The sequence below is a fragment of the Salvelinus sp. IW2-2015 genome, linkage group LG18 (genome assembly GCF_002910315.2).
Source record: "Salvelinus sp. IW2-2015 linkage group LG18, ASM291031v2, whole genome shotgun sequence".
In the NCBI taxonomy this organism is placed as follows: domain Eukaryota; kingdom Metazoa; phylum Chordata; class Actinopteri; order Salmoniformes; family Salmonidae; genus Salvelinus; species Salvelinus sp. IW2-2015.
In genome coordinates, this window is record NC_036858.1 from 12,749,404 (window position 1) to 12,776,497 (window position 27,094).

At 41.3% G+C, this 27,094-nt stretch overlaps 1 protein-coding gene across 4 annotated transcripts; it reads left to right on the forward strand.

Moving 5' to 3' along the window:
• LOC111978472 (sodium-dependent neutral amino acid transporter B(0)AT2) lies at positions 1 to 27,094 on the forward strand. 4 transcript variants are annotated; one of them, XM_024008560.2, is made up of 12 exons: positions 1 to 123; positions 9,284 to 9,503; positions 10,040 to 10,197; positions 10,637 to 10,757; positions 11,383 to 11,558; positions 15,179 to 15,289; positions 15,920 to 16,161; positions 16,338 to 16,521; positions 16,811 to 17,012; positions 23,457 to 23,616; positions 24,273 to 24,435; positions 24,788 to 27,094. In XM_024008560.2, the coding sequence occupies exons 2-12, from the start codon at positions 9,284 to 9,286 to the stop codon at positions 25,127 to 25,129; spliced, it is 2,079 nt and encodes a 692-aa protein (XP_023864328.1). In that variant the 5' UTR covers positions 1 to 123; the 3' UTR covers positions 25,130 to 27,094. The 4 variants fall into 4 exon arrangements, with proteins under 4 accessions (XP_023864328.1, XP_023864326.1, XP_023864327.1 ...); XM_024008558.2 differs by lacking the exon at positions 1 to 123 and adding an exon at positions 1,189 to 1,550; XM_024008559.2 differs by lacking the exon at positions 1 to 123 and adding an exon at positions 1,189 to 1,545.

The following is a 27,094-nucleotide window of genomic DNA, read 5'->3' on the forward strand; positions in this document are numbered from 1 at the left end:
AGGTGTCGTCTGCCGTAGAACTTTAAAGAAGTAGTGCCCTCGTATCAACGTGGCGTTTGTGTCGAACTCGATGAAATTGGACTTTTTTAAAGTTAAGAGAAATAACTATTCTGTTACGCCAAGGTATTTATAGTCATTCATTTAAAGCATAATATCATATTGTGTTGCATTATTGCTTTTATTTGAGAATAAAAACAATGAATATGTTAAGTGGAACAGACAGACTGTTTAGATGGTGTAAAATATATGGTTTTCGAAGTACATGTTTTTACCTTCTTTTGAAATAACATGAGAAATGGCGAGCATGTTCACTACTCTTTTTTTCTAATCTATTTCGTACTTGTTTGTGCCTTTAGCACATCGTTTTTGGGGGGTTGCATTGTTGGGCTTGGACGCCGCTGCTTTGTGAACCTCAACAGTTGTTACATCAGATTCTTAAGTTTAGCCTGCTTCCCAAATTAGACTAGTTTGAGTAGTGTTATTATATCCACCTGGAATGATGAAGTCGTCATTCATATTTTTTCAAGTAACTATCAAGTAGGCAGCATGTTAACTCTAAACTATGTGATAGAACGCTAAAGAAAAAACAAGACAGAGGACAACAGCACACGCAGAAAGTTGCAACGTGGTATAGGTAGGTATTTGCCATTCCATGGGAAAATGAAATGTGGGTGGACCGCAGCAGTCACAACAAATTACTTGGGGTACAAACCATTATATAAGGTCTATGACACTGTTAAATAGCAGTGGCATAATAATGGGGGTATCATACCATATGCTATTTACATTGTTTTGTCTAATATATATATATATATATATATATATTTCTAAACGAATGACAATGACTTGTTGTTTATAAATATTTGAACGTGTTCTGTAATATTATTGTGCAACATTTACATCCCTCACATAATATAGTTGATTCACATCAATACCACCTTAGGCAGATGAGAGTATGTATTTTAACCCAACAATAGTTGGCCATCGTCCAAGTGACAGCAAAAATAAGGTTAATATTATTTTATTTTTGTGGTAATATTTCAAAAGAAATTATGACAGGAAAAAAATATAATGTTGGAGGGATTTGTTGAAGCTAATTGAGTGGTTTCAAACATAAACCGACAAAATTCTCACATTCAGTACAGAATAATTTTGTTGCGCAGAAGAATAATTGTGGCCCCTGCCCCCAAAATACGCGGCAGTGGAAATACACACGCCCACAAAAAACGCCTGCTTCTTTGAGGTCCCGCATGAATCTGATTAATATCGTTTAATAATCTATACTAACTCTATTGTTCGAACCAGAATGACTTTTCATGTGAATTTGTAAGCGATCGCTCACATATTTTGATCCCACTTCTAGCTACATCACGGCGCAGGGAATCTGGTTGTAGCTGCATTGTTGAAGTTGGATTTAGTGGATGCCACATGTTTCGTTACTACTGTTAGCTAGCTAACGCTAGCTAGCCTGGAGTTTTTTCTTTTTAGGTCGCTGGCGGCCCTTACCCACTGTTCCTACACTGGAAATATTTAATTAACATAGAGGTCAGGTGAGTCTTTTTCAACATGAAGACATGCAATTTTAGACAAATTGGAATTGAGCTGAGTGGCGTGTTGCGCTTAGTTGATGCAATCGGTTCATTTCACCCATTGTCAATGTCTTGTATCTGCTATTACTATAGCAGGCCACCTGTAATGTTTCGTGATAATACAAATTTGATGCTTCTACATGTAAAGGACTGGCGATTATCTGGTGATTTTAAAGAAAATAAAAAACATAAGTAGTAATTGGATGAGACAATGTCTTATGTTGTCACGTGGTGAGTGCCCCTCTCSGAGTTGTCTGGGTGTTGTACAGTGCTGTGTTACAGTGGGAACTGGCTACATAATAGAGCGCCTAACCCAAAATAATTGCTATTTTGCTGTAGGGTCATAACATTTGATTTCAATCACATTTTGACAGCACCCCCTTTTGTTTAGTCATGTGACATGAAAATGGAGGTCATCGGCCACTGAGGTATAAAACCCCTACCCTAACCCTTTAACCATTTTAAATGTAAACTTCAATGAGGTAGGGCCGTCCCAAGGATCCCAGATAACATGGWCAAAAATAACGTCTACCTATGAACGGGGTCCTTGGGACGGCCTAACTCTGACGTCACCCCATYGAAGTTGACATTTAAAATGGTTAAGGTTAGAATTTAKGGTAAGGTTGTCCCAAGGATCCCGAATTGCACTAACCCCCACAMCACTTGTGGGTTTGCCCTAAGAGAAAACAATGAATATGCAGAAAAAAAACTCATCCCTACTGTTAAATATGGTGGTGGATCTTTGATGTTATGGGGCTATTTTGCTTCCACTGGTTCTGAGGCCCTTAAGGTTAACAGCATCATGAACAAGTRTCACCTTTTCTGGCCATGATGAGTTCATATTCCCAAAGTACTCATATAACAACCATGCCAATCTTTCATTTAATTGTGCCTATTAGGGGAGGGTGCTGAAGTATTGAAAACRGGTTCCAATAATGTAGACTCTTGTAGATTTTATTACTTCTCAAACAATCTTTCTTTGAGCAATTATAAGTATAAAAGTGTAATGTAAAAAATAAACATTCAATACAATATAGCTCAGTATTTGTATTTATTTTATACAGTCTTTTYTGCTCATCTTTGTCAAGGGATCCAAGAATTCCAGCCCCACTGTATTGKCCCATGSTAGAAGTGGTCAGAAAATAACTTTTTGGACCCGTATGCCAACACATTTTGCTCAAAGTTTACCCGTTTTGAATACCCTACCATGAGACACCCATGTCTCCATCRGTTGAGACACCGCATACTCTTGMATACAGGGTGGGTGTAATTTTAATAATACAAATATAATTAATAGAATGACTTATCCCTTCAGACCACTGCAATTTAGCTGGTACATCGTTGACATTTTAATTGAATTGACATTTTTGCTTCCAATTGCTGTCACAAAGATGGCTGCCTGTCAATCCACTGTTGAATRTCAACTTAAATGGTAATGCCTATTCTATTATCTATATTTCTATYGRTTTCCTATGGAAGTTTAACAGTAATTTAAAACAACAGATATTGTCATTTAAGTCAACATTCTCTGTGTGGACCTTCAACCATCTTTGTGCTACCATTTTGAATGTTGATGTTTACATTTTAAACCCACTTTAGTACGTTTATCAGTCTAAATATGACACCCACCACACTGTATTCAAGAGCATGTTGACTTAATTGATGACACAACACAAACACCTCTGATGAAAAATAGTGTCTAAGCTACAGCATATGAAGAAAACATTGACAATTGACATTAAAGGTAAAAAAAAAAAGAATAAATTATCAAATAGTTTGACAATCCTATTTGTAAGCGTTTAAATAATACCAACTCAACCATTTATCTTTTCCAGTAATGAAGACATGGTTGTTTCATGGTAGGGTGGAGTATGCAAAACTTGGAGCCCCTCTATCTCCTAAATGTTTTGGCATTCGGGTAGAAAAAGTTRTTTTCTGACCACTTCAACCATGGGCAAATATGTATCAAAAGTTTTATTCTAATCCAAAGGGGTACAGTCAAAGTGATTGAAATCAAATGGAACAACCCTGTAGCTAGGGTTGCACATTTTGGGGAATATTCAGAGGTGGAAACTTTCCGTGTGAATATATGAGAGTTAACGGAAATGTATGCAAATTAATATTAATACCATTTAAATGTAGATGTTTTTTGCATTTGATATATTTCCCATATCATTTGAGACGAACATAAACCTTTTACCTTATCATAAGTAGACAATTGCAAATTATTAAATCCTTCCAATAGAAAAAAACCCCAATTGAGTTACGAATTGAACATTAATTAAATGAGTTGACTTCACATGGGATGATTTCATTGAGCAACAAAAGGGAATATTGAATGACCCCAATGACCTGTAAAATGATAGTCTAGAAACTAAAGCTTTGGTTGTCTTCCTCTCAGGCTATCATGTCTTCTCCCTGGACCTCCTCAATGTCCACCTCTTGAACATCAGACTCTGAGGCCTCATCTTCACTGTCGCTTTCCAACCWTGTTGAGGTTAGCTTGTTGTCAGGCTCAAAAAGCCWAAAATTTGCCCAGATGGCAACCACTTTTTCAACCCATGTATTGGTCAGCCTTTTGCGTGCTTTGGTGTGTGTGTGTTCCCAAACAAGGACCAGTTGCGCTCCGAGGCGGCTGATGTTGGTGGGATTTGGAGGATGATGGAGGCAGCAGATCCACAAAGTCCCTTCTACCAGGTGGCTGATGTGATATGTTGGCACGACTGCCATATTGCATCTCCATCCCAAAGCACTTGCTTGGAAGTGTACTTCGCCMGACTGCCAAGAACCTTGCCCTCATCCAGGCCAAGGTGGCGAGACACGGTAGTGATGACACCATAGGCCTTGTTGATCTCTGCACCAGACAAGATGCTCTTGCCAGCATACTTGAGGTCCAACATGTACGCTGCGGCGTGTATGGGCTTCAGGCAGARGTCTTCACGCTTTTTGATGTATTTCAGAACTGCAGTTTCCTCTGCTTGGAGCAACAGTGAAGTGGGCAGGGCAGTATGGATTTCTTCTCTTACGTCTGCAAGCAGAGTCTGAACATCAGACAGGATGGCATTGTCTCCCTCAATCCGTGCAATGGCTACTGCTATAGGTTTCAGGARTTTCAGGCTGCTTACCACTCTCCCAAAATACATCATCCAGGAGGATCCTCTTGATGGGGCTGTCCATATTGGCAGACTGTGAAATGTCCATTTCTTGGAGAGACTCCTTCCCCTCAGACAGACTGTCAAACATGATGACAACACCACCCCAACTGGTGTTGCTGGGCAGCTTCAATGTGGTGCTCTTATTCTTATCACTTTGCTTGGTGAGGTAGATTGCTGCAATAACTTGATGACCCTTCACATACCTAACCATTTCCTTGACTCTCTTGTAGAGTGTATCCAATGTTTTCAGTGCCATAATTTTCTTGAGGAGCAGATTCACTGCATGAGCAGCACAGCCAATGGGTGTGATGTAAGGGTAGGACTCTTCCACTTTAGACCAAGCAGCCTTCATGTTCGCAGCATTGTCTGTCACCAGTGCAAATACCTTCTGTGGTCCAAGGTCATTTTTGACTGCCATCAGCTCATCTTCAATGTAGAGACCKKTGTGTCTGTTGTCCCTTGTGTCTGTGTTCTTGCAGAATACTGATTGAGGGGTGGAGATGATGTAGTTAATTATTCCTTGCCCACGAACATTCGACCACCCATCAGAGATGATTGCAATACAGTCTGCTTTCTCTATGATTTGCTTGACCTTCACTTGAACTCTGCATCAAGCAAATTAGTAGATAAAGCATGTCTGGTTGGAGGGGTGTATGCTGGGAGAAGAACATTCAGAAAACTCTTCCAACATACATTGCCTGTGAGCATCCGAGGCATACACAGCTCGAGCAAAGGCTGTGTATGACTACGTTCCTCCATTGAGTCAAAACTTCTGATTCCTGGAGGAACGTGAGCTGTTGCTATCGATAAGGTGTCTGATTTGTATCATTTTCACCTCGAATAGAAATAGAGGGACTTTTGTCAGAGGGTGCTTGTTGTGAGCTCTGAGGGAACTTTATGCACTTGGCCAGATATTTCTGCATCTTTGTTGCATTCTTCACATATGATTTGGCACAGAATTTGTAAATGTACACAGCTTTTCCTTCTACATTAGCTGCAGTGAAATGTCTGCACACACAAAAGTAAAACAAAAAAAATACAATTTCATATACAGATAAATAGTTAAGAAGTTAGATAAAACAACACCTTTGTAAAATAAATGTTTTTAAATGAAACATGTATAGAAACAGGTGAAATAACACTCAGTTGGCAGGCTCAAGTAAGCTAAAAACCCACATGGTAGCAAAAAACTAACTAGCAGAAATTGTTAACAAACAATGATTTAAACACACTTTGCTGTAGGCTACTATTTACTAGTTAACAAAAAATCATGTATGTCAYATAAAATATATTCACCCCACCCAGTATTGTAATCCAAACTTACCAGTTAGCATGTAGTCCTTGGCTCAGACAGTGTAGTAGTGTGAGCTCAATAGCTTCTCATTAGTGTGCAAGATCTTGAGAATCAGCTGTACATGTGATGGAAGAATGCACTGTGCATGCAGACGGTTGCAATTCCATTGAATTGGGGCTAGTTTAACCAAAATATGCCACAAGACCTAGAATTGTCTTATGTGTATCCCACAAAACCGGTTCGCTGTTATAAGCTAACTTTTTTTACGAATTTAAGCAAAATTCCCAGGCTTAACCCCCCCATGGAAAATTTCAGAATTTTGGGGGGGAATTTACCAGAAAGTTTCCGAGCCTTTGCAACCCTACCTGTAGCTAAATGCTGCCACAGTGAAACACCGAACAGAAAAGTTTTATGAACTTGGTGAATTCATGACAAAGAGAGGTGGGGGAGGCTACTACAAATAGGTTAAGTCTATTTGAATTCAATCACTTTTTGACAGCACCCCTTTTTGATTTGAACGAATCCTTCCACACATTTCCCTAATGTAGAAGTGCTTAGAAGGTGACTTTTTGGGCCTGAATGCCAAATCATCCAAAAGATAAAGGTACTTAGTTGACACGTTTTGCATACCATGAGACATCCATGTCTTCATACTGGAAAAGATAAAGGTTGGTGATTGATATCAGCTTACAAACAGGGTTGTTAAACTATTTAATCATTTCTGTAAAAATGTTTTATCACTAAATTGTAATGTAAACTGATTTAATTTAATATTTGCTGATGTTGTAGCTTAGCCCCTATTTTACATGGTCTAAGGTTTTTGTGTTGTGCTTGCCATCGGTTGAGACACATGAATACAGGGTGGAGTTTTGGCTGACAAGGTGACTGAAAATGTTGTTTGATGCAAGAAACCATTTTACAAATGGTCATCTTTGTGGTAGTAAAAATGTCAATTTCAGTGATGTACCAGTTAAATTGCAGTGGTCTGAAAGGATAGGTCCGTCTATGAATTCTATTTCTATGATTGAAATGACACCCACCTTGTATTCAAGAGCATGTTGTCTGAACCGATGGGGAGCACAACACAAAAACCTCAGAAGTGAAATAGGGTCTAAGCTACAGTGTTACTTCAGAAAGTATTCATACACCTTGACTTATTCCACATTTTGTTGCACTACAGCCTGAATTCAAAATTGAATAATTCTCACCCATCTACACAYAATACCCCACAATGACATTTTTGCAAATTTATTGAAAATTAAACACAAAAATATCTAATTTACATAAGTATTCACACCCCTGCATCAATACATGTTAGAATCATCTTTGGCAATCGCTGTGAGTCTTTTTGTGTAAGTCTATGAACTTAACACATATTTGCACATGAATTGTAAAAAAAATAATATTCAAGCTCTGTCAAGTTGGTTGTTGGTCATTGCTCACCAGCCTTTATCAAGTCTTGCAATAGATTTAAGCCAATTTACACTACATGACCAAAAGTATGTGGACACCTGCTCATTTGAACATCTCATTCCAAAATCATGGGCATTTAATATGACGTTTGTCCCCCTTTTCTGCTATAACAGCCTCCACTCTTCTGGGAGGGCTTTACACCAGATGTTGGAACATTGCTGCAGGGACTTGCTTCCATTCAGCCATGAGCATTAGTGAAATCGGGCACTGATGTTGGGCGATTAGGCGTGGCTCGCAATCGGCGTTCCAATTCATCCCTTAGGTGTTCGATGGGGTTGAGGTCAGGGCTCTGTACAGGCCAGTCAAGTTCTCCCACACCGATCTCGACAAACTATTTTTGTAGGGAATTTGCTTTGTGCACGGGGGCATTGTCATGCTGAAACAGGAAAGGGTCTTCCCCAAACTGTTGCCACAAAGTTGGAAGCACAGAATCGTCTACAATGTCATTGTATGCTGTAGCGTTAAGATTACCCTTCAATGGAACTAAGGGGCCTACCCGAACCATGAAAAACAACCCCAAACCATTATGCCTCCAACAAAATGTGCAGATGGCACTACGTATTGGGGCAGGTAGCGTTCTACTGGCATCGGCCAAAACCAGTCAGATTTGTCTGTTGGACTGCCAGATGGTGAAGCGTGATTCGTCACTCCAGAAAAAGCGCTTCCAGATTCCAATGGCTGTGAGCTTTACACCACTCCAGCCAACCCTTGGCATTGCACACTGTGATCTTAGGCTTGTATGTGGCTGCTCGGCCATAGAAACCCATTTTCATGATTCTCCCGACGGAACGTTCTTGTGCTGACGTTGCTTCCAGAAGCAGTTTGCAACGGATTTTACACGCTTCAGCACTCTGCGGTCCCATTCTGTGAGCTTGTGTGGCCTACCACTTCGGGGCTGAGCCATTGTTGCTCCTAGAGGTTTCCACTTCACAATAACATCACTTACAGTTGGCTTGGGCAGAAATGTGATGAGCTGACTTGTTGGAAAGGTGGCATCCTATTACGGTGCCACGTTGAAAGCCACTGAGCTTTTCAGTGATTCCATTCTACTGCCAATGTTTGTCTATGGAGATTGTGTACATTTAACCTTGTGTTTTAGGTTATTGTCCTGCTGAAGGGGACAATTATCTCCCAGTGTCTGGTGGAAAGCTGACTGAACCAGGTTTTCCTCTAGGATTTTGCCAGTTTCTTTTCCAGTGATGAAGACATGGATGTCTCATGGTAGGGTAGGGTTTCCAAAATAGGTAAACTTTTAGCACCATTGTCTCTTGAATGTTTTGGCATTCGGGTCTAAAAAGTCACTTTCTGACCCCTTCTTTCATGGGCAAACATTTATGGAAAGTTTTCAATCAAAAGGGATGCTGTCAAAAAGTGATTCAAATGGATTTACCCAATGCACTTTTTGCTTGGTGTGCCCACTTTCGATTCACCCCATGCATGTAGTAGCCTATATGCATGTGGCATATTACTAGCCACACAACTTTATGGCTGAGATGATACCAGTATCGCAATATTTTTTCCCATGGCAAAAATTGAAGCAGACAACTCTGTTCCTTTAAAAACCTGCTGTATGTAAAATATTGTGTGCTATAGCTTGGAAAAGAAATTGTCATCCAGATACACATTTAATCTTTGTTTCCAACATCAGGGCTGTTTTCCTAAAGAAGTTAAATCTGCTTCGTGTCTGGTTTCCTTGCCATGATACTAATGAGTGTCTCGATACTGGTATTGTCCCGGCCCTACTAAATTATATTGTTTCCATCTTTTGATAGATGGAGAAGCCTCCCCTGCCCAATGACGATTACACGGCGGTGACACCAGAGACTCAGCTGGGCAGCTTGGCTGGCGAGGATAGTCAGGAGGGCGTAGTGGAGCCCCCCGCCCGGGATGGGTGGGACAGTAAAGTGGAGTATTTCCTGGCTCAGGTGGGGTTCAGCGTTGGCCTGGGCAACGTGTGGAGGTTCCCCTACCTCTGCCATCAAAATGGAGGAGGTGAGGATGGTGTCAATATCAGTGGGTTTTACATTTGAGTCATTAAGCAGCCACTCTTATCCAGAGTGTCTTACAGTAGTGAGTACATACATTTTTGTTTTTGTTTTCTCACCTGGGCCCATACTCATATTGGATGAATATTCCTGGTCTAGGATCAGTTTAGCCTTTTTTAGATCATAATGAAGAAGATTAGATGGATAAGGGAGACCTGATCCTAGATCAGCAGGAGATCATAATGAAGAAGATTAGATGGATAAGGGAGACCTGATCCTAGATCAGCACTCCTACTCTGAGACATGTTATAAATACTGGCAAAGGTCAAACTACTTGAACATTTTCTTTTAATCTTTGCTGTGAATGCATTTGTCTTGGAAAACAATAACTCAGTATGCCTTTTTAGTGCATCTTCAAATGTCCTAATGGATTTGCCAATATGATTCAATTACTATCCTCACTGTCATTAACTAACACTTGGCACAAGGCCAGTTTTGTTTTTAGGCCTCATGAACAGTTTTATCTTTTTCTCCTTCCCACAGGGGCCTTTCTCCTCTTGTACGTGCTGCTCATGATCCTTGTGGGCATTCCCCTGTTCTTCCTGGAGCTGGCGGCTGGTCAGTCCATCCGGCAGGGCAGCATCGGAGTGTGGAAGCACATCTCTCCCAAGCTGGCGGGGATCGGCTACTCCAGCTGTGTGGTGAGAGATTTAACAATGTAGCTGTCCGCTAGTCATACAAACTCCGGTGACCTGGGGCGGATTCATTGCGCCAATTCTGTTGCAAGAACTCTTAAACGAAACAGGGAGGATTTACCTGAATTTGTCCCAGAGCAAACAAGTTTCTATTTTGTTTTTATACGGATTCCGTAATGAATACACCCCTGACCTGACCACACATGGCCCAAGGTCAAGGATTAGCAATGCTTCAGTTTGAGCATGAGATTTGAAATCCTATGGGCGCATTGCATTTGACTTTAAATAACATCACTTGACTGGAGAGCATTCTAATAGAGTTCAAAGTTGTATCCCGAACATGTTATAAATATCAGGGTGTCGTATGAACATGAAATGCCTGGTAGGAGATCCTGAGGGAGACAAGAATGTGTTACTAACCCATGTAAACTTTTCTCCTTTTCAGGTGTGTTTTTTTGTTGCTCTCTACTACAACGTGATCATCAGCTGGAGCCTTTTCTACTTAGGAAACTCATTTCAGTATCCACTACCTTGGCAAGAGTGTCCGAAACACGGTAACATAACTGGTAAGTAAACACTCCCATAGCAACGACCCATCAGCTGTGTCTGAAAAGCTGCCGTATTCCCTTTATCAGGGATGGGCAACTTTGATGTGGGTGGGGCCCACAAAAAATATCTGAACTCATCATGAGGGGCAACAGTGGGTCTGCAGTACCCAGATTGATAAGCGGCAATTATTTTTTTGGCAATTTAATATTTAACTATATGGTGGAGCCAAATGTCTTCAGTTATATGATGGTCAATGCATCGATAATTCGACCATCCTGACCGCAAGTTAAATAATTTACCAGTCAAATTTTTGGGGCCCACACGAGCTAATTGAGTGACTGTCAGTGACTGACATAACAATCGAAAAACTGCTGATGCGCAACCACGTTTCAATTGCACCTGCTGTATTCTAACTGTTGACAAACAGTAAGTTGAGACCCCGACCGAGTTCCCCAAAAATATTTATACTATATATATAACTTTTTGTGTGAAAATTGATTCTTGGGGGCCACCAGTTTCGCCATCCCTGCCCTATATAGTGTAYTATATAAGGAATAGGTTGTCATTTCGGCTGCAACAATCTTCTTCCATATTCTTTGCCTAACATTTTCACCTGACCATTGCTTTGTTTCTTAATCTCAGTGAAGGAATGTGTGGCCAGCAGTCCTACCACCTACTTCTGGTTCCGGAAGGCTCTTAACATCACCAACTCCATCAGCGAGACGGGCGAGTTTAACCCTGTCATCACCTGCTGCCTGCTGGCCGCCTGGACCATCGTCTGCTTGGGCATGTTCAAGGGCATCAAATCCTCTGCCAAGGTACTGAATGTTCCACTTAAAGGGGAAGTTTATCCAAAATCCACTAACTCCCAAGTGATTCCATACATTGAGTCTAGTTCAGTGGAGTTTGCCCTCTCYYCCAAATGTCACTGTTGTTCGATAAAATATCCAGAGAGATGAAGACGGTTAGTAGCAATTAGAAATTGTAAATACTCTCGCTGTGTATGTGTAGCAAGCATTTAAGCGATGATGGATATGAATGAGATACGCAATCTGAAATGATGGGGACAGAAAACCGAAGGAATTCTAGAAGTTACAGCTGTTGCTACCTTATTTCCATGGCGCAGTGCCAAAATACAAAGGGGTGTTTTGACAAGTGAAAGCGACATCGCAAGCGTGCGGAGCTATGTAGCCCGATTCTTGACGTTCGAGGTGTTCTTATTGTGTTATTACCATTGCACCATGTTATGTAGACATATAGACCTAAGTGCTCTACAAGGTAGAGTATATGACGGCGGTTGAGAGACAATTAGACATTGTGTCACCTTACATTGCAGATTAGAATATCCCCCAAAACATTGTGATAAATAAACATAGGCTATGTAGTGGTTTGGGATAATGTGAAAACATAAACCCACTAACGGTCCCGCTCATAGAGGTTTATGATAAGAGATCATTCAGTAAAGTTTAGCAATTTACTCGTTAGATTATTGTCCATTTTGCCCAGGTGGAACAGGAAATCTGAATCAACCCACCCAAGCAAGGACTTCTATACCCTCAGCTTCAGTCTGATGGAATGACTGAATCTGTAACTTTATGTGTGGGCTGAGTCAGACTCCGATAAGGGCATATTTGCTGGGTAAAAAAAATATTTGTAGATTTTAGTATGGCCATAGGCCTGTCTGTGTAAATGTTTGGAATGTTCCCATTCGGGAAATATCCCACTGACGTCGAACTTCATGGAAGCTTTTAAATTCGTTCGGTACTAAAGAATTTCTCTAGATGGAGAACTACAATCAAAATCACATAGCATATGTAAATCAGACTCATGGTTGACTAACTCGATGGAGATTCAAGAGATCCTTAACAGGGATGCAAACTAGTCACCTTTTGGTGAAATTCGCCGTTTTGAATCCGAAATAGGTGACATACGTGATTCGTGTAGATCCGATGAGAAAAGTTGGGGCGGGGGGCTTTGGATGACTCCTGGCTGTATGCGAACGAGTGGTGCGCGTTTGGAGCAATACTGGCTGTATCCAAAGCTCAGCCAATCGTTCACATAACAGAATACAGCACGCGACTGAAGAGAGAAAAGACAATCAACTTGCTAGTTACAGTATCAGCGTGCGCTCTGGAAAGAGTGGAAAGGCAGTTTACCAGTTAATTTACAGCAAGCAGCATGTTAGGGTTGCGTCAATTCAATCTGGTATAAGGACARGTATGACAATGAGTCACTAATTGTATGCTATGTACTTTTTATTAACTAAGTAATAAATGGCAAATGCAATTTCCGTATATACGGGTTCACTGTAACATCACGCAGGATGAAAACAGAGAAGACACTTGTTACTGACAAAGACATTATAATAAATACTCATGACAGAGATAGTTCCCACTTCCGAGCCGGCCTGTCAGAGTAGAGACTGGGCGTGGTTTAGACTTACCCAGCCTATCGTTGATGTTGGCGCCTTAAGCCAGTCCTGGCCCCTTAGCGCATGTGATGTCCCGACGCTGTTGCTGTGTAGATTACGCTCCTTCACCCCAAAGACTGAGGTCAGCCAGCTCTGTAATATTGTCTGAGCTATTCGCACCTGTATACAATGGCCACTGTTCTCGCTCAAGGCTAACCACAGCTCAGCTTCCCAGCACTCTTATCTGGCTAACTGTTACTTCYAGCACACACACACAGACACCCAGGCTCCCAGGCCAACAGTTTGTCAATATCCAATCACATTTAATACAGTTGCTAATCACGTTTGTTATAGTATTGGGTTATAGTGCATAACTCAGAACCTCACAGATGTTCTTCGTGTGTATAGTTTATCTGTTATTGTCTATTGWACACCATAGTCAGCAGTCTCCTGATTAACCCCCCTTCCTCTACACCCCTCCTGTGTCTCTGTAAGATTAGCAAAGTTTCGGTCACACAGTACAGCGCACACACATTTCACACTGCTTGTTCATATCTTATGCTYAGATACATTTGTTGCAATTTCAGGCTGTGGCCTCATGGTTAGACAGAGCACTGGTAAGAGTAGAGACTAATGGAAAATGCAGGTTCACATGAGTCAGTAATTCAAACTTTAATGCATAAGAAGCCCTACTAGCTTATAGTTAGTTAAGCATGTCAAAAAACCTTATAAAAACCCCACAAGCAGCACGTCCCCTGAACGATAACGAAGAGSTAGGTGAGAAGCCTGACCACGGAGACGGGTGAGAAGGTGATGGAGCGTAACAAGTTACTTCATAAGCTGTAACCGAAAAACAACTGGCATTTGGAAAGTTTTGAGGTGAGGGAGAAAGGTGGTGGAACAAGTGCTGTTAGCATTGTTAAGTGTCTTGCTAGCTGGATCGCATTATCCGTTAGCTAGCGAGAGAAATGTTAAGCAACATTAGCCTACTGATCAAAGAATTGAGTTTATGGTATTAAAATTTGCTGGCTAATCAAGTCAGACAGCTAACGTTARCTAGCTAATGTTACAACATCAGATGAGCTGACGTTAGTAACCTAACCAATTCGCTATAGTATTAACGTTAACTGGTAAAGTTATAACGTTACGACTCATTGCCGTTCAAGTTATAACGTTCGTTTCTTACTGGACCCTGGGAAAATATGAAATGTTAAATAGCTAACTACTATCTGTAAACGAATGYTTTCCCTCTACAGTATRTGGTTAATTTTCAGAATGAGAGAATTAGGTGAAAATGAGGTGTTGCTTGTTAAACAAGTGGATTCAGGGATCAAGTGTAGCTGGATTGGATAAAAAGGGGTATGCCAGGTGTACTCTCTGCCTGAAAGAGATCAATTATGCCAACAAAGGGAATCATGATCTGCTGGCACATTGTAGAACAGATGTCCACAGGAAGAAAGTGTATGATGTGCAGTGTAGCCCAAAGATATTGCTTTTGTTGTATTGAACTTGACAGTAACGTGTGTGAGTGAGGGGGGGATTATTTTATGTTTTACTCAGTTTACGGCCACTATAATAGAGCAAAAATAAAATGCTTGCTTGTTTCATTCTATTTAGGATGTTTTTCCCCCCCCCCAAATGCAGTATTTAGATGTGTGTGTGGTCACAAGCATTCTATTATAAAGGCTGTCATGGCTAACTGCAATATTCGTGTATTGTTTTTTTTTTTCATTTGCAGTTAAGTCTAAGCAACAAATAACATTGGATTGCTTTCTGTACATTTTTTAGGTGCGAGTTAGGTTCACATTAACCACTTTTTATTTTACACACAGACGGATCATGTATATCATATTATTTGTTTAAGTAGTTAAAACCTGTATTTCCCCCCTAGCAGGGATTTTCTGCGTGTTTCAGTGAAGAAGAAAAAAGTGTCACGTTTTTGGGCCCTCACCAGTTTGCATCCCTGTTCTAAATGAATGTTTTCCCTGCTGTAAGCCTTATCTACCCCTCCTTCTCTTCTCGTCCAAGGTGATGTATTTCTCCTCGGTCTTCCCCTATGTGGTGCTGCTGTGTTTCCTCATCAGAGGGCTGATGCTGGAAGGGGCTGCAGAGGGCATCAAGTACATGTTCTACCCTAAGGTATCATCATCATCCACCCAGCACACTGCTTGTATGAACGATAGTTATAAGGGAAAATAGAGGGTCTGGAAAGCCAGAACCTGGCTAATACTAATCCATACAGCCTGCTTAAGCACACACACATAACAAACCCTGTTAGTGTGTTTTGTAACTTCTTCTGATTTACTCCAAAGGGGTATGTGGTTCAGAATTTCTCAGCTTTTGAAACCATGGCAATTAACAAACTAGATACACTTTGGTCATGTAGTGTATGTGGACACCTGYTCATTGAACRTCTCATTCCAAAATCATGGACATTAATATGAAAGACTTTCCATTAGACGTTGGAACATTGCTGTGGTGACTTGCTTCCAGAGACAGTTTGGAACTCTGTAGCGAGTGTTGCAACCAAGGACAGAYGTATTTTACACRCTTCAGTGCTCAGCGGTCCCGTTCTGTGAGCTTGTGTGGCCTACCACTTCGCRTCTGAGCTGGTGTTGCTMCTAGACTTTTCCACTTCATAATAACAGCTCTTAGTTGMCCGGGGCAGAAATCTAGCAGGGTTAACTGACTTTGTTTCTCCACTGACTCTCTCCCCCTCGCTCTTTTTTTCCCCTCGCTCTCTTCACCTCCCCTCTTTTCTCCCTCCAGCTGGAGATCTGGGGTGAGGTGCAGGTGTGGCGCCAGGCGGCAACGCAGGTTTTCTTCGCCCTGGGCCTGGGCTTTGGCTCGGTCATCGCCTATTCCTCCTACAACCCACGCAGCAACAACTGCCACCGCGACGCCCTCACTGTCTCCACCATCAACTTTCTCACCTCTGTCCTCGCCACGCTGGTGGTGTTCGCCGTGCTGGGTTTCCGCGCCAGGGAAGTCGCATTGCGCTGCGTGACTCAGTGAGTGTGCTTTTTTTGTGTTTTTTTTGCTAAACTTGAGGGGGCCAAATAAAATCGCCCACGGTCCACCAGTTGGAGTAATCTGTTAAATGCCATGCCTACTCGKTCAGAAAACTCTGGGCCGTTGCTAAAATGTACAATGAACTGACTGCTTGTTCTCCACCCTCCCCTCTCAGTAACTTGGAGAAGCTGTCGGAGCAGTTCTCATTGGGCCCTCTTGACCGGGACCTGCTGCCCGTTATCAACATCTCGGACCCCAGCTCGAACCCCCTGGAGGCCTACAGGGACTGGTTCAAGGTTCACGGAGCCAAGGTCCCTGGCAACCTCACCGACTGCAGCCTGGAGAATGAGATGAACAAAGTAAACGGTTGATCTTGCGTTCAAGCCTGCCTCTTCTTTTACTGCATCTCACTCTATATTCTTTGAGTTACAGCTTTGTCCTCTTTATTTGGAAACCAAACTAACCTGCCTGTTTGTTGCTCCTCCCACTCATTATGAATTAACAAATTACATTTTAGTAGGGTTATTGCTAAAATGTGTATATAAAATGTAAAGATAAAGTTTGGATCTGTTGATGCTATGTCACGATAAATGTAAATCTCTTTCTCTCTCTCCCCTTCCCTTTTGCCTTATCCTTCCTCTCTCGCAGGGTGTGGAGGGCACAGGGCTGGCGTTCATAGCCTTCACAGAGGCCATGACTCTGTTCCCGGGCAGTCCCTTCTGGTCAGCCCTGTTCTTCCTCATGCTGCTCAACCTGGGTCTTAGCACCATGTTTGGCACCATGGAGGGCATCCTCACACCCCTCACCGACAACTTCAAAGTGCTGAAGCGCCACAAGATCATACTCACAGGTAAAGAGTGTCTCGTGACCCAGTCAGGCAGCCTAACGTGAGTTTCTGACCTCAAGTTTGTGAACATACAGTGGGGCAAAAAAGTATTTAGTCAGCCACCAATTGTGCAAGTTCTCCCACTTAAAAAGATGAGAGGCCTGTAATTTTCATCATAGGTACACTTCAACTATGACGGACAAAATGAGGAGAAAAAATCCAGAAAATCACATTGTAGAATTTTTTATGAATTTATTTGCAAATTATGGTGGAAAATAAGTATTTGGTCAATAACAAAAGTTTCTCAATACTTTGCCTCTCATCTTTTTAAGTGGGAGAACTTGCACAATTGGTGGCTGACTAAATACTTTTGGCCCACTGTATATATTTGATCTACCAATTTTCCTTGACGAGAAAATTGATAGATTTCCGTTCAAAACGGAACTGCAGTTTAGAAATAATAATTCCAGTGCAAAAAATCTGGCATGACTATACCACTGTAAATCGAGAAATATACACATTGATCGAACTGTTTGATGTATTGGGAAAGTATTCAGACCCCTTGACTTTTCCCACATTTTGTTAATTTACAGCCTTATTCTAAAGTGGATTAAATTGTTTTTTTTTCTCATCAATTTACACACAATACCTCAATGACAAAGCAAAAACAGGTGTTTAGAAATTGAAATTACATTTAAATAAGTATTCAGACCCTATACTCAGTACTTTGTTGAAGCACCTTTGGTGCTGCACAAGCAGTGTGCAGAAATGTTTTTGTACCCTTCCCCAGATCTGTGCCTCGACATAATCCTGTCTCGGAGGATTATGGACAATTCCGTCTACTTCATGGCTTGGTTTTTGCTTTGACTTGTACTGTCAACTGTGGGACCTTACATAGACAGGTGTGTGCCTTTCCAAATGATGTCCAATCAATTTAATTTACCCCAGGTSGACTCCAATCAAGTTGTAGAAACRTCAAGGATGATCAATGTAAACAGGATGCACCTGAGCTCAATTGAGTCTCATAGCAAAGGGTCTGAATACTTATTTACATAAGGTATTTGTTTTTTATTTTTAAAACATTTCTAAAAACCTGTTTTCRCTTTGTCATTATGGGATATTTTGTGTAGATTGAAGATAAAAAAATATTTAAATAAGGCTGTAACGTAATAAAATGTGGAAAAATRGAAGGGGTCTGAATGCTTTCCGAATGCTCTGTATTTGTTGCAATTTAATCCAAGTCRCCGCCATATTTTGTTGATGTAGCCTMGTTTTTATGTAGGAATCTGTGAAGCACTGTTGGCCAACTGGTAACTTGTTGAGGTTATTACAGCCTAGTGAAAATGGTCTGTTTTTACTTTATGATAAGACTTTGACAGGGAACAGATCAGATTCTCCTCTAAACAAAGCAAGGAGCGGAGATTCAGCACCATGGATAGCGCCGCGGTTGATCAATTCCGCCATGCTTTTGTAGTGTAACGTCATGGAACAATGTTACAAATGTCTATTTAGGACCCAGTGTATCAGCCGTTTTGTTAAGTGAGCGAGTAGCGCACATATTTTGAGCCTCTGACAGTGCCACACAGGTAGTATGRAGATTGTCTACCGTAACTGTGTCGGTCTCGTGTAGCCTATTCATGATAGTCTGCAATTCAAGCCATGAAGTATTCTATTGGGGACTTTGTTGTAAATATGGCAGGCTGTTAGTGTTGTGATGACTGGTCTTATGTATGACTGAAGCCATAGAGTTATGTCCAGTTCATGTAGCTAATCGCACGTGCCCATTTTGCATTTGTGTGTTATAGCAATTGTATATTATTGGCCCGTCATTATTTTTCTCAGGAAACAGGAAGTAGCTTGGTCAGGAAATCTCAGGATACTGTTTACTGGTATTAAACCCTATTTGGGAACCACTGGAAGAAAACTACAGGTCAAGTACCCTAAAGGCTTATTCACGTTGGCAGTTAAGTGTCTCAAATCCAATATTTTTCCACCTTCGTAGGTGGTTTGAAATCAGATATAAATCTGATTCCTGTCCATGCGACTTGTCTGAACGGTCAAATCGGATGTATTTGGCCTCAAGTGGTTTTTAGACTTATTTGGCATATCTTGTTGCTTGCTAGCTACTCTGACAGTTTTTACAAGAACATGTAGTATCTAACTAGCTTGTTAATTGTTTACAAACAAATTGAATGTGCTATAAAGCTAAACAGAATTATAAACGCAACATGTAAAGTGTTCGTCCCATGTTTCATGAGCTGAAATAAGATCCCAGAAATGTTCCATTCTCACAAAAAGCAMATTTCTATGAAATGTTGTGCACCTTCCTGTTACTGAGCATTTCTCCTTTGCCAAGATAATCCACCGGACAGGTGTGGCATATCAAGAAGCGGATTAAACGGCATGATCATTACACAGGTGCACCTTGTGCCGGGGACACAAGGTWACTCTAAAATGTGCAGTTTTATCACAACCCAATGCCACAGATGTATCAAGTTTTGAAGGAGGGTGCATCTTATCCTTTGAGGCTTTAAGTGTTCTTACATTATGATTTTGAACATTTAAAGAAACTGGGGAAACGTCCATGGCAGGCTTACATGAGTGATGGGAAGCACGAGCACCACTTAAGTTGTTTTAAGTATCCCTATTATTACGGGGCTATCACTCTATTAGTGCGCCTGCGCAGCAGTCTCGTTGTTGATGAACCTGGCCTGAGTGCAATGGCAACCATGTAGTGTGCTAATACAGTTTAGTAAACGTTGTTAAACTGGAACCTTGTCATTGTGTCATTTCGAGTTAACAACCACCAATCAGACTACACCACTGTGCATATGTGTTACGAATCCCTTTGGCCCTGCAGTCTAGGGGGGATGGATACGAGACCCGTAATAACTCATGCAAATAATAACAGTGAAAAGGAACAGTGAGAACTAATAACCACAGACAACTTAAATCTACCGTCAAACACTCATGTTTTTTTTGTTTAAACACATGGTAATGGGGAGGGGGGAAAGGGGCTGAGCTGGACCCAAGGAAAGAAACAATAAATATTCAAAAACACCCCTAAGCTAGACTTGCCTGCTTCAATACAGCTAGCTAACTAACCAATAAAATACAGCGGGTGGTCCGCCCAGTTCTAACTAGTGTTCTTAGACAAAGTATTCCTACTGGTAATGTATGCCCATGGGCGACTTGGCTGAATGAAAGAGAGATTGAGTTATTGAGAAAGCAACTGACTGGCTTTTTTATTTTTTTTATTTAAAGTTGTATTAAGTTTTCAATCAACCAACCAAACACATTCCACATTCACAGATGTGACAGACTTTAAAAAAAATAATAATAATAATAATAAAAAGTTTTATATATATATATACATACATACATACATACGAGCCAATAATTCGTTTTTAGATTTTACAGCACCTTACACAACACGCATCTGCTCATCTCCCTGATCCCCCCCATTCACTCTGTCCAATTTGAAATATAGTTGAGTAGTGKAGACCAGAGTCTATCAAACTTGGGCTGTCTCTTGTGGAGGTCATAAGTGAGCTTTTCAAGAGGGAGAAAGTCAACAATCTGGTCAATCCACATTTTAAATGTAGGAGAGGTACTAGAGGCCCACAATAGAAGAATACATTTCTTAGCAAAGTATGTAATGGTCATGAGCAAATTTTCTCTGTCAGGATCAAGAACAAAGTCCTGCTGGGCATTAAGAAGATAGAGACACGGGGTCATATCAAACTGTACATCTAGTATTTTCTGTGCAGCAGTATGTATAGATTGCCAAAATCTGGCAATCTCTCTACAGCTCCAAAATACATGCATATAGGTTCCACTTTCAGAGGTACATCTTTTACAGTTAGGAGAAATGTCTGTTTTCATTTTATGGAGTCTCAAGGGAGTGTAATAAAATTTGTGCAAAAATTTGTAATTAGATTCTTTAATTTTTACATTAGTAGAGGAGCAGTATACCCTGTCGCAAACCTCCGCCCATAACTCATCACTGATAGTCAGACCAAGGTCCTTTTCCCAGATTATTTTCAAAGGAGTAAAGGAGGAGCCTCCTTTCTCAGAAAGGAGTCTATAGATATAGGATATTTAGCCTTTAATGGATTGTGCTGTGACAAGAAGGGTTTCAACTTCATTCAACTGAGTTCTAAACCTCCTCTTGGAAGTAAATGAGGAGATGACATGTCTAATTTGAAGATATTTTTTTTTTTTTATATTTAAAAATAAAATGGGATCTTGGCACATTGAATTCACTGCAGAGCAGTGATCTTGAAAGGATTTCAGTGTAGTGGTCTTCTGATGAAATAGGTCTGAAAAGGTCCTGATTCCTAGAGTATGCCAAAGATTAAAGTTGGCATCCCTCAGGGCTTTTGGCAAGTCTGGGTTGCCTACTATAGGTGAGTGAGAACATATTTGGGAGGAGATGCCCAGGTATTTCTTACAGTCCCTCCACGCTAGTAGGGTGCTGTAAATCACAAATGTTTTGGCTATGTTGCCCACTTCACTAAAGTTATTAATGAATATAGTTGAGCTTAGTGGCAATGAACCACAGGATTGTGCTTCTATCTGGATCCACGTTGACTCTTGTCTGTTTGTGATCCATGTTAGCATGTTGCGGATTTGGGCAGACCAGTAGTACAATTGAACACAATTATTCCTTCGCCCCCTGTTTTCCAGGTCCTGTGTTTTCTCTTCCAGCTGCTCTATTTTTTTTCAGCATATGCTATTGTTTCCATCGTCTGTCAATAAGTTTTCCGTGGATAGGATTTGCCCCTCTACGTCGTCCAGGCGCCCCGCGTTTATGGTTATCTTGTTGTTTATGTCAGGCAAAGCATTTTCCAGGATTGTCACCTTGCCCCCTATCGCACTGAGCTGAGCGTTAATGGCATCTAGTTTAGTGTTGAGTTCTGTACGTTGGGATCTCAGCTCAGAAAAGATGTCTTCGACAGAGTGCGAGGTTGGCATTCGTTGGGCCTCGGGGGGGAACGGGTCCTCTTGCTCCTGGCTAATGGCGCTAGCTTTTTCTGAAGCTAGCTGCTTCTTGGAGGCTTTTTCCGTCGCTAGTGNACAAAAAGCAAATTTCTATGAAATGTTGTGCACCTTCCTGTTACTGAGCATTTCTCCTTTGCCAAGATAATCCACCGGACAGGTGTGGCATATCAAGAAGCGGATTAAACGGCATGATCATTACACAGGTGCACCTTGTGCCGGGGACACAAGGCTACTCTAAAATGTGCAGTTTTATCACAACCCAATGCCACAGATGTATCAAGTTTTGAAGGAGGGTGCATCTTATCCTTTGAGGCTTTAAGTGTTCTTACATTATGATTTTGAACATTTAAAGAAACTGGGGAAACGTCCATGGCAGGCTTACACGAGTGATGGGAAGCACGAGCACCACTTAAGTTGTTTTAAGTATCCCTATTATTACGGGGCTATCACTCTATTAGTGAAGCTAGCTGCTTCTTGGAGGCTTTTTCCGTCGCTAGTGCTCGAGTCCGGGTAAAAATGTCACCTGTAGTGTCGCCTTTTGTAGCCGCCATGACTTTTTGACTAAAGCTAGATTAGGAATTGGAAACTACTTGTGCGGAGCTCCTAGTTCATGCGGCCATCTCGTTCAGGGGTCACGTGATCCCCTCCCTGACTGGCTTTTTAAACCAAGGGGATGTAATTGGGTAGGGGAAAAGGAGCAGGTGTGTCTTAAGCGACTGATTGGTGACTGATTGGCGGCACCTGTGAATAGGGCAGAAGGAAAGAAAATACACACACAGGATACCTGTATCCGTAACAACACGCCTGTCATTACTATGACAACTAGTGTAGCCATGTCAGCAAATGACTGCTGTCTGAACAAACACATACGATTTGGTAACTTGTAATTGGTGTTTAGACTGTCAGTATTTCAAAAGGGATTTGAAAAACAGTCGAAGTTCGGTAGCCCGAAGTCTACGCCCCTTCGTCGGTGATTGGTCAACTACTTACTACTCCCAGTAGGAGTGGGACCTATGGACGGGATTCTTCAATTAAGTGTTTGTAATTTAATGAGAGAGGACTAGTTTTCATGCAACATTTTTTCACTTGAGAAATACTGCACCAAACATCTTAGTTAGATGTAAATTTGCCTGACTAAGGCCTGCTTGGTAAAAACATCAAAATGAATTACAGATTTCTTGATTTGTCTATTTTGAGGAAGTGTATCCTGGCTGAGTTGTTGCTATGGCGTCTCAAGAAGGACAAACATTGCCACTTTTTTCCCTTGTTTTTCAAGCAAAGGTCTTTTCAGAGAGTATGCGAGGCACAGACGTTCGCTTCGCCTAGGAGCAAACCAAATTTTAATATGCGGTCACGTTTTATAAGATGGCATCATAATGGGGCCTGACTGTTCGTCCTGACTCCTCTTTAGTAATGCCAAGTATATCTGGGTGGGATCTGTAATGTTCTCCCTCTATCCCCCAGTGTGTAGCTGCATCATCGGCTTCCTGATTGGCATGCTGTTCACGCAGCGCTGTGGGAACTACTTTGTGATGATGTTTGACGACTACTCCGCCACCCTGCCCCTCATCATCGTGGTGGTGTTTGAGTGTTTCAGCGTGTCCTGGGTGTACGGTGCTGACCGGTAAGAACCTATTAGCTACAGTGACTGCATGAACCGCTTGGCACACCTCAGAAATTAGATGAGACAATTTATTTCACAAAAGCGGAATATTCATTAAAGACATCCTCCGGTACTTTGGCGACTAGTAAGTATTTTTTGAAACCTCCCCTTTGTAGTGATGTGTCAATGTGTAGTTCATACATGCATAATCTATGAGCAGATTACCTAAATTAGACACGAAGTCCCTAGTTTTAAAGCAATTGTTTTTTGGAAGATGTGCGGTGCCACTTTCCCTACATTTACCCCCACATGGGCCAGCCCCCTAGCAATTCGAGTTTCAGCCAATGAGCTTCAGCCCCTCGCCATTTGAGTGACAGCTAGCAAGACACACACACAGTAGAGCCAGAGAGAGAGCTATGACGTGGTGCACATATCTGACATTTTCAGGGACCACATTTGACTCGTGGGTGCTACTTTCAGAACTACTGGCTAAAAATTGTACAAAAGTACCGGAGAATATCTAATGAAGAAATGTAATCATACTTGAATTATTCAAGGTAGAACGAAAGTGGCTCCAAATGTGGATTTAAAACATTGATCCTTCAGGTTGACTCGCTGTGTCTGACTGTTTCCCCTGGTCTCTCACTGATCATTGCCTTGTATATCTGAATGATCAGGTTCCTTGATGACATAGAGAAGATGCTGCACTGGCGCCCTCCTGTGGTCTATAAGTACCTGTGGAAGTATGTGTGTCTGCTGGCCATGCTGGGACTGCTGGGAGCCAGCCTGCTAAAGATGTGCTTCAAACGGCCCACCTACACTGCCTGGAACAGAGAAACGGTTAGGCAAAACTAGGCTGCCTATTGTCCTCAGTTTGGATCGTATTATATTTAACCAATAAGGCCAGAGGGTGTGGTATATGGCCAATATACCACGGCTAAGGGCTGTCCTTATGCTTGATGCAACGCGGAGTGCCTGGACAGCCTTAGTCATGGTATATTGGCCATATAATCACAAACCCCTGAGGTGCCTTATTGATATTATAAACTGGTTAAAAATTTAATTAGAGCAGTTAAAATAAATATTTTGTCGTAACTGTTGTGTACGGTCTGATATACCACGGCTGTCAACCAATCAGCCTTCAGTGCTCGAACCACCCAGATGTATTTAATCATCTCGGTCTCTCCCTCAGGCCTCAGAGGAGACTCTGGACTACCCTGACTGGGCCCTGGGTGTCTTGGCTGTTTTGATCATATTCGCCACGTTGCCTGTTCCCCTGGGCTACATCCACTCCACCCTGAGGAACAGAGCTAGACGCAACTCCATAGGAAGTGGCCTGGGAACCGACATGGGGGGCGTATACACTAAGTGCAGCACCGTGGAGTGTGACACCCCCGTAGCCGCCCTATTGGACGAACACCTGGAAAGGAATAGAATACCTAAGGATTCTCCCTCGCCATTGGCCGAGGAGAACCTCCGGCTCCTCCCACAGAGGGAAGGGGAAGAAGATATAGAGGATTCAACTAGCGTGTGAGGGGGAGGAAACAAGGAGAAAACAGAAGGACTAAAAGAGGGAAATATGAGCTGCTAGTTGGCTTGATGTCAGATGTTACATCATGGTACCATGAAAGAATGTATACTGACGTATACATTGAAAAATATRTTTTAAAGATCAAATTACTAGTTTTAAAAGATCCTCTGCTTTCAGATGTTCTCTATTTTAAATAATATGAATGTAGCCATGTTGGGTTACATTTCATTTTTTATGCTATATTCCAGAGAGGTGAAAAACTGCTTGTCAGTAAAATCCCTAAGGCTCAAACTGTTGTTTATAAGTGAGGAGATATGTGTTGCCAAGACGTTGCCTCAAATGTTCAAACCTGCAACCCACCTAAGGTGTTTTTCCACACCACTGTACTTGGTTGCTTACAGATAAGGCTCATGATATTCACTTTGAAACACAATCAATGGAACTATACTTTTCCGCCCAACCTGTGGTGGAAGGGAATATTCCAGTCCTTAAGAGTTCTTTACCGCCCCATATCATGAGCCTTATCTGTAAGTAACCAAGTATGGGATGTTAAACATAAGTGGTGTGGGAAAACACAAGAGGTGGGTTGCAGGTTTGGCAACACATCTAACTTATAAACAACAGTTTGAGCCTTAGGGATTTTATTRACAAAGCACAGTTGGTAGTAAGGTGCCAGTATCAATTTGATCAGTATAGGAGCACGAGCACCTGTTTGTGAAGTTGGAAAATGGATCTCCGCACACTCAGGATCAATACACAATTTCCAATTTCTTTAGGCTGCGCTTTCAGTCGTCAGACATTTATCAGAGCATGAATGATTTCTTTACACACATGGTTACAATTTAGCTTCCTTTTACTTGAGCCTATTGGTTTTGATTCAGTTTAATGTAAGTGAAATGTTTCAAAGTGGCTCCGTATCCTCAATACTGTATTTTGTCTGTTGATGAGGATATGAGCCATGAACTTGACATAGTGAGGTCCAATAGTATTTGGACAGTGACAATTTTGTTGTTTTGGCTCTGTACTCCAGCACTTTGACAATGTCTATGGGGTTAAAGTGCAGACTGTCAGATTTAATTTGTGGGTATTTTGATCCATATCAGATGAACCATTTTTGTACCTAGTCCCCCCCCCCCCAATTTAGGAAATTAAAAGTATGGGGACAAATCAACTTGTGTATTAAAGTAGTCAAACGTTCAATATTTGGTCCCATATTCCTAGCATGCAATGACTACATCAAGCTTGTGACTACAAACTTGCTGGATGCATTTGCAGTTTGTTCTGGTGTGTTTCAGATTATTTTGTGCCCAATATAAATTAATGGTGAATAATGTATTGTGTCATTTGAGTCACATATGTAAATTAGAATGTTTCTGAACACTTCCACTTGAATCAGTCCCTCTAGGATTTAGTGGGTCTCTGAAATGCTACTGTCCAAATATTTTGAACCTCGCTGTACATTCCACTTTACTTTTAGATGGAATTTGATGGCAAGTATTTTTTTTATTTTTTTTTACATTCACATTGTGTTAAGATACACTTTCTCAAAGTACTATTTATACAAATGTGTAATATAATGCRAGTACTACTTTTAATGTTTCTGCCATATTTTTTAAAAAGTTATCTTTAGTGTACGTGTTTTTTAAATTACAGAAAGAAAAGCATCAGTCTAGAATTATGGTAGACTTTTCTGACTTGTGCTTGAAATGTTTGTTGCCTTAAATCACAGGTGTCAAACTCATTCCACGGAGCGCCGAKTGTTTGCAGGTTTTTGCTCCTTCCTTCTTTTTGATTAATGAATTAAGGAACTCCCCACACCTAGTTGTGTAGGGCTTAATTGAAAGGAACAACCAAAAACCTACAGACACTAAGCCCTCCAAGGTTGATTTGACACCCCTGCCTTAGTGTCTATCTGCAGTTGCCATAAATGTTGGGATTTAATAAATTGACTTGGGTTCTAACTTGAAA

Excerpts from the sequence above, each read along its gene's own strand:
- LOC111978472 (XM_024008560.2), top strand. The coding sequence starts at position 9,284 with ATGGAGAAGCCTCCCCTGCCCAATGACGATTACACGGCGGTGACACCA. Across the intron at positions 16,162-16,337 it reads GCATTGCGCTGCGTGACTCA|TAACTTGGAGAAGCTGTCGG; the intron begins GTGAGTGTGCTT and ends CTCCCCTCTCAG. Across the intron at positions 23,617-24,272 it reads TGGGTGTACGGTGCTGACCG|GTTCCTTGATGACATAGAGA; the intron begins GTAAGAACCTAT and ends CTGAATGATCAG.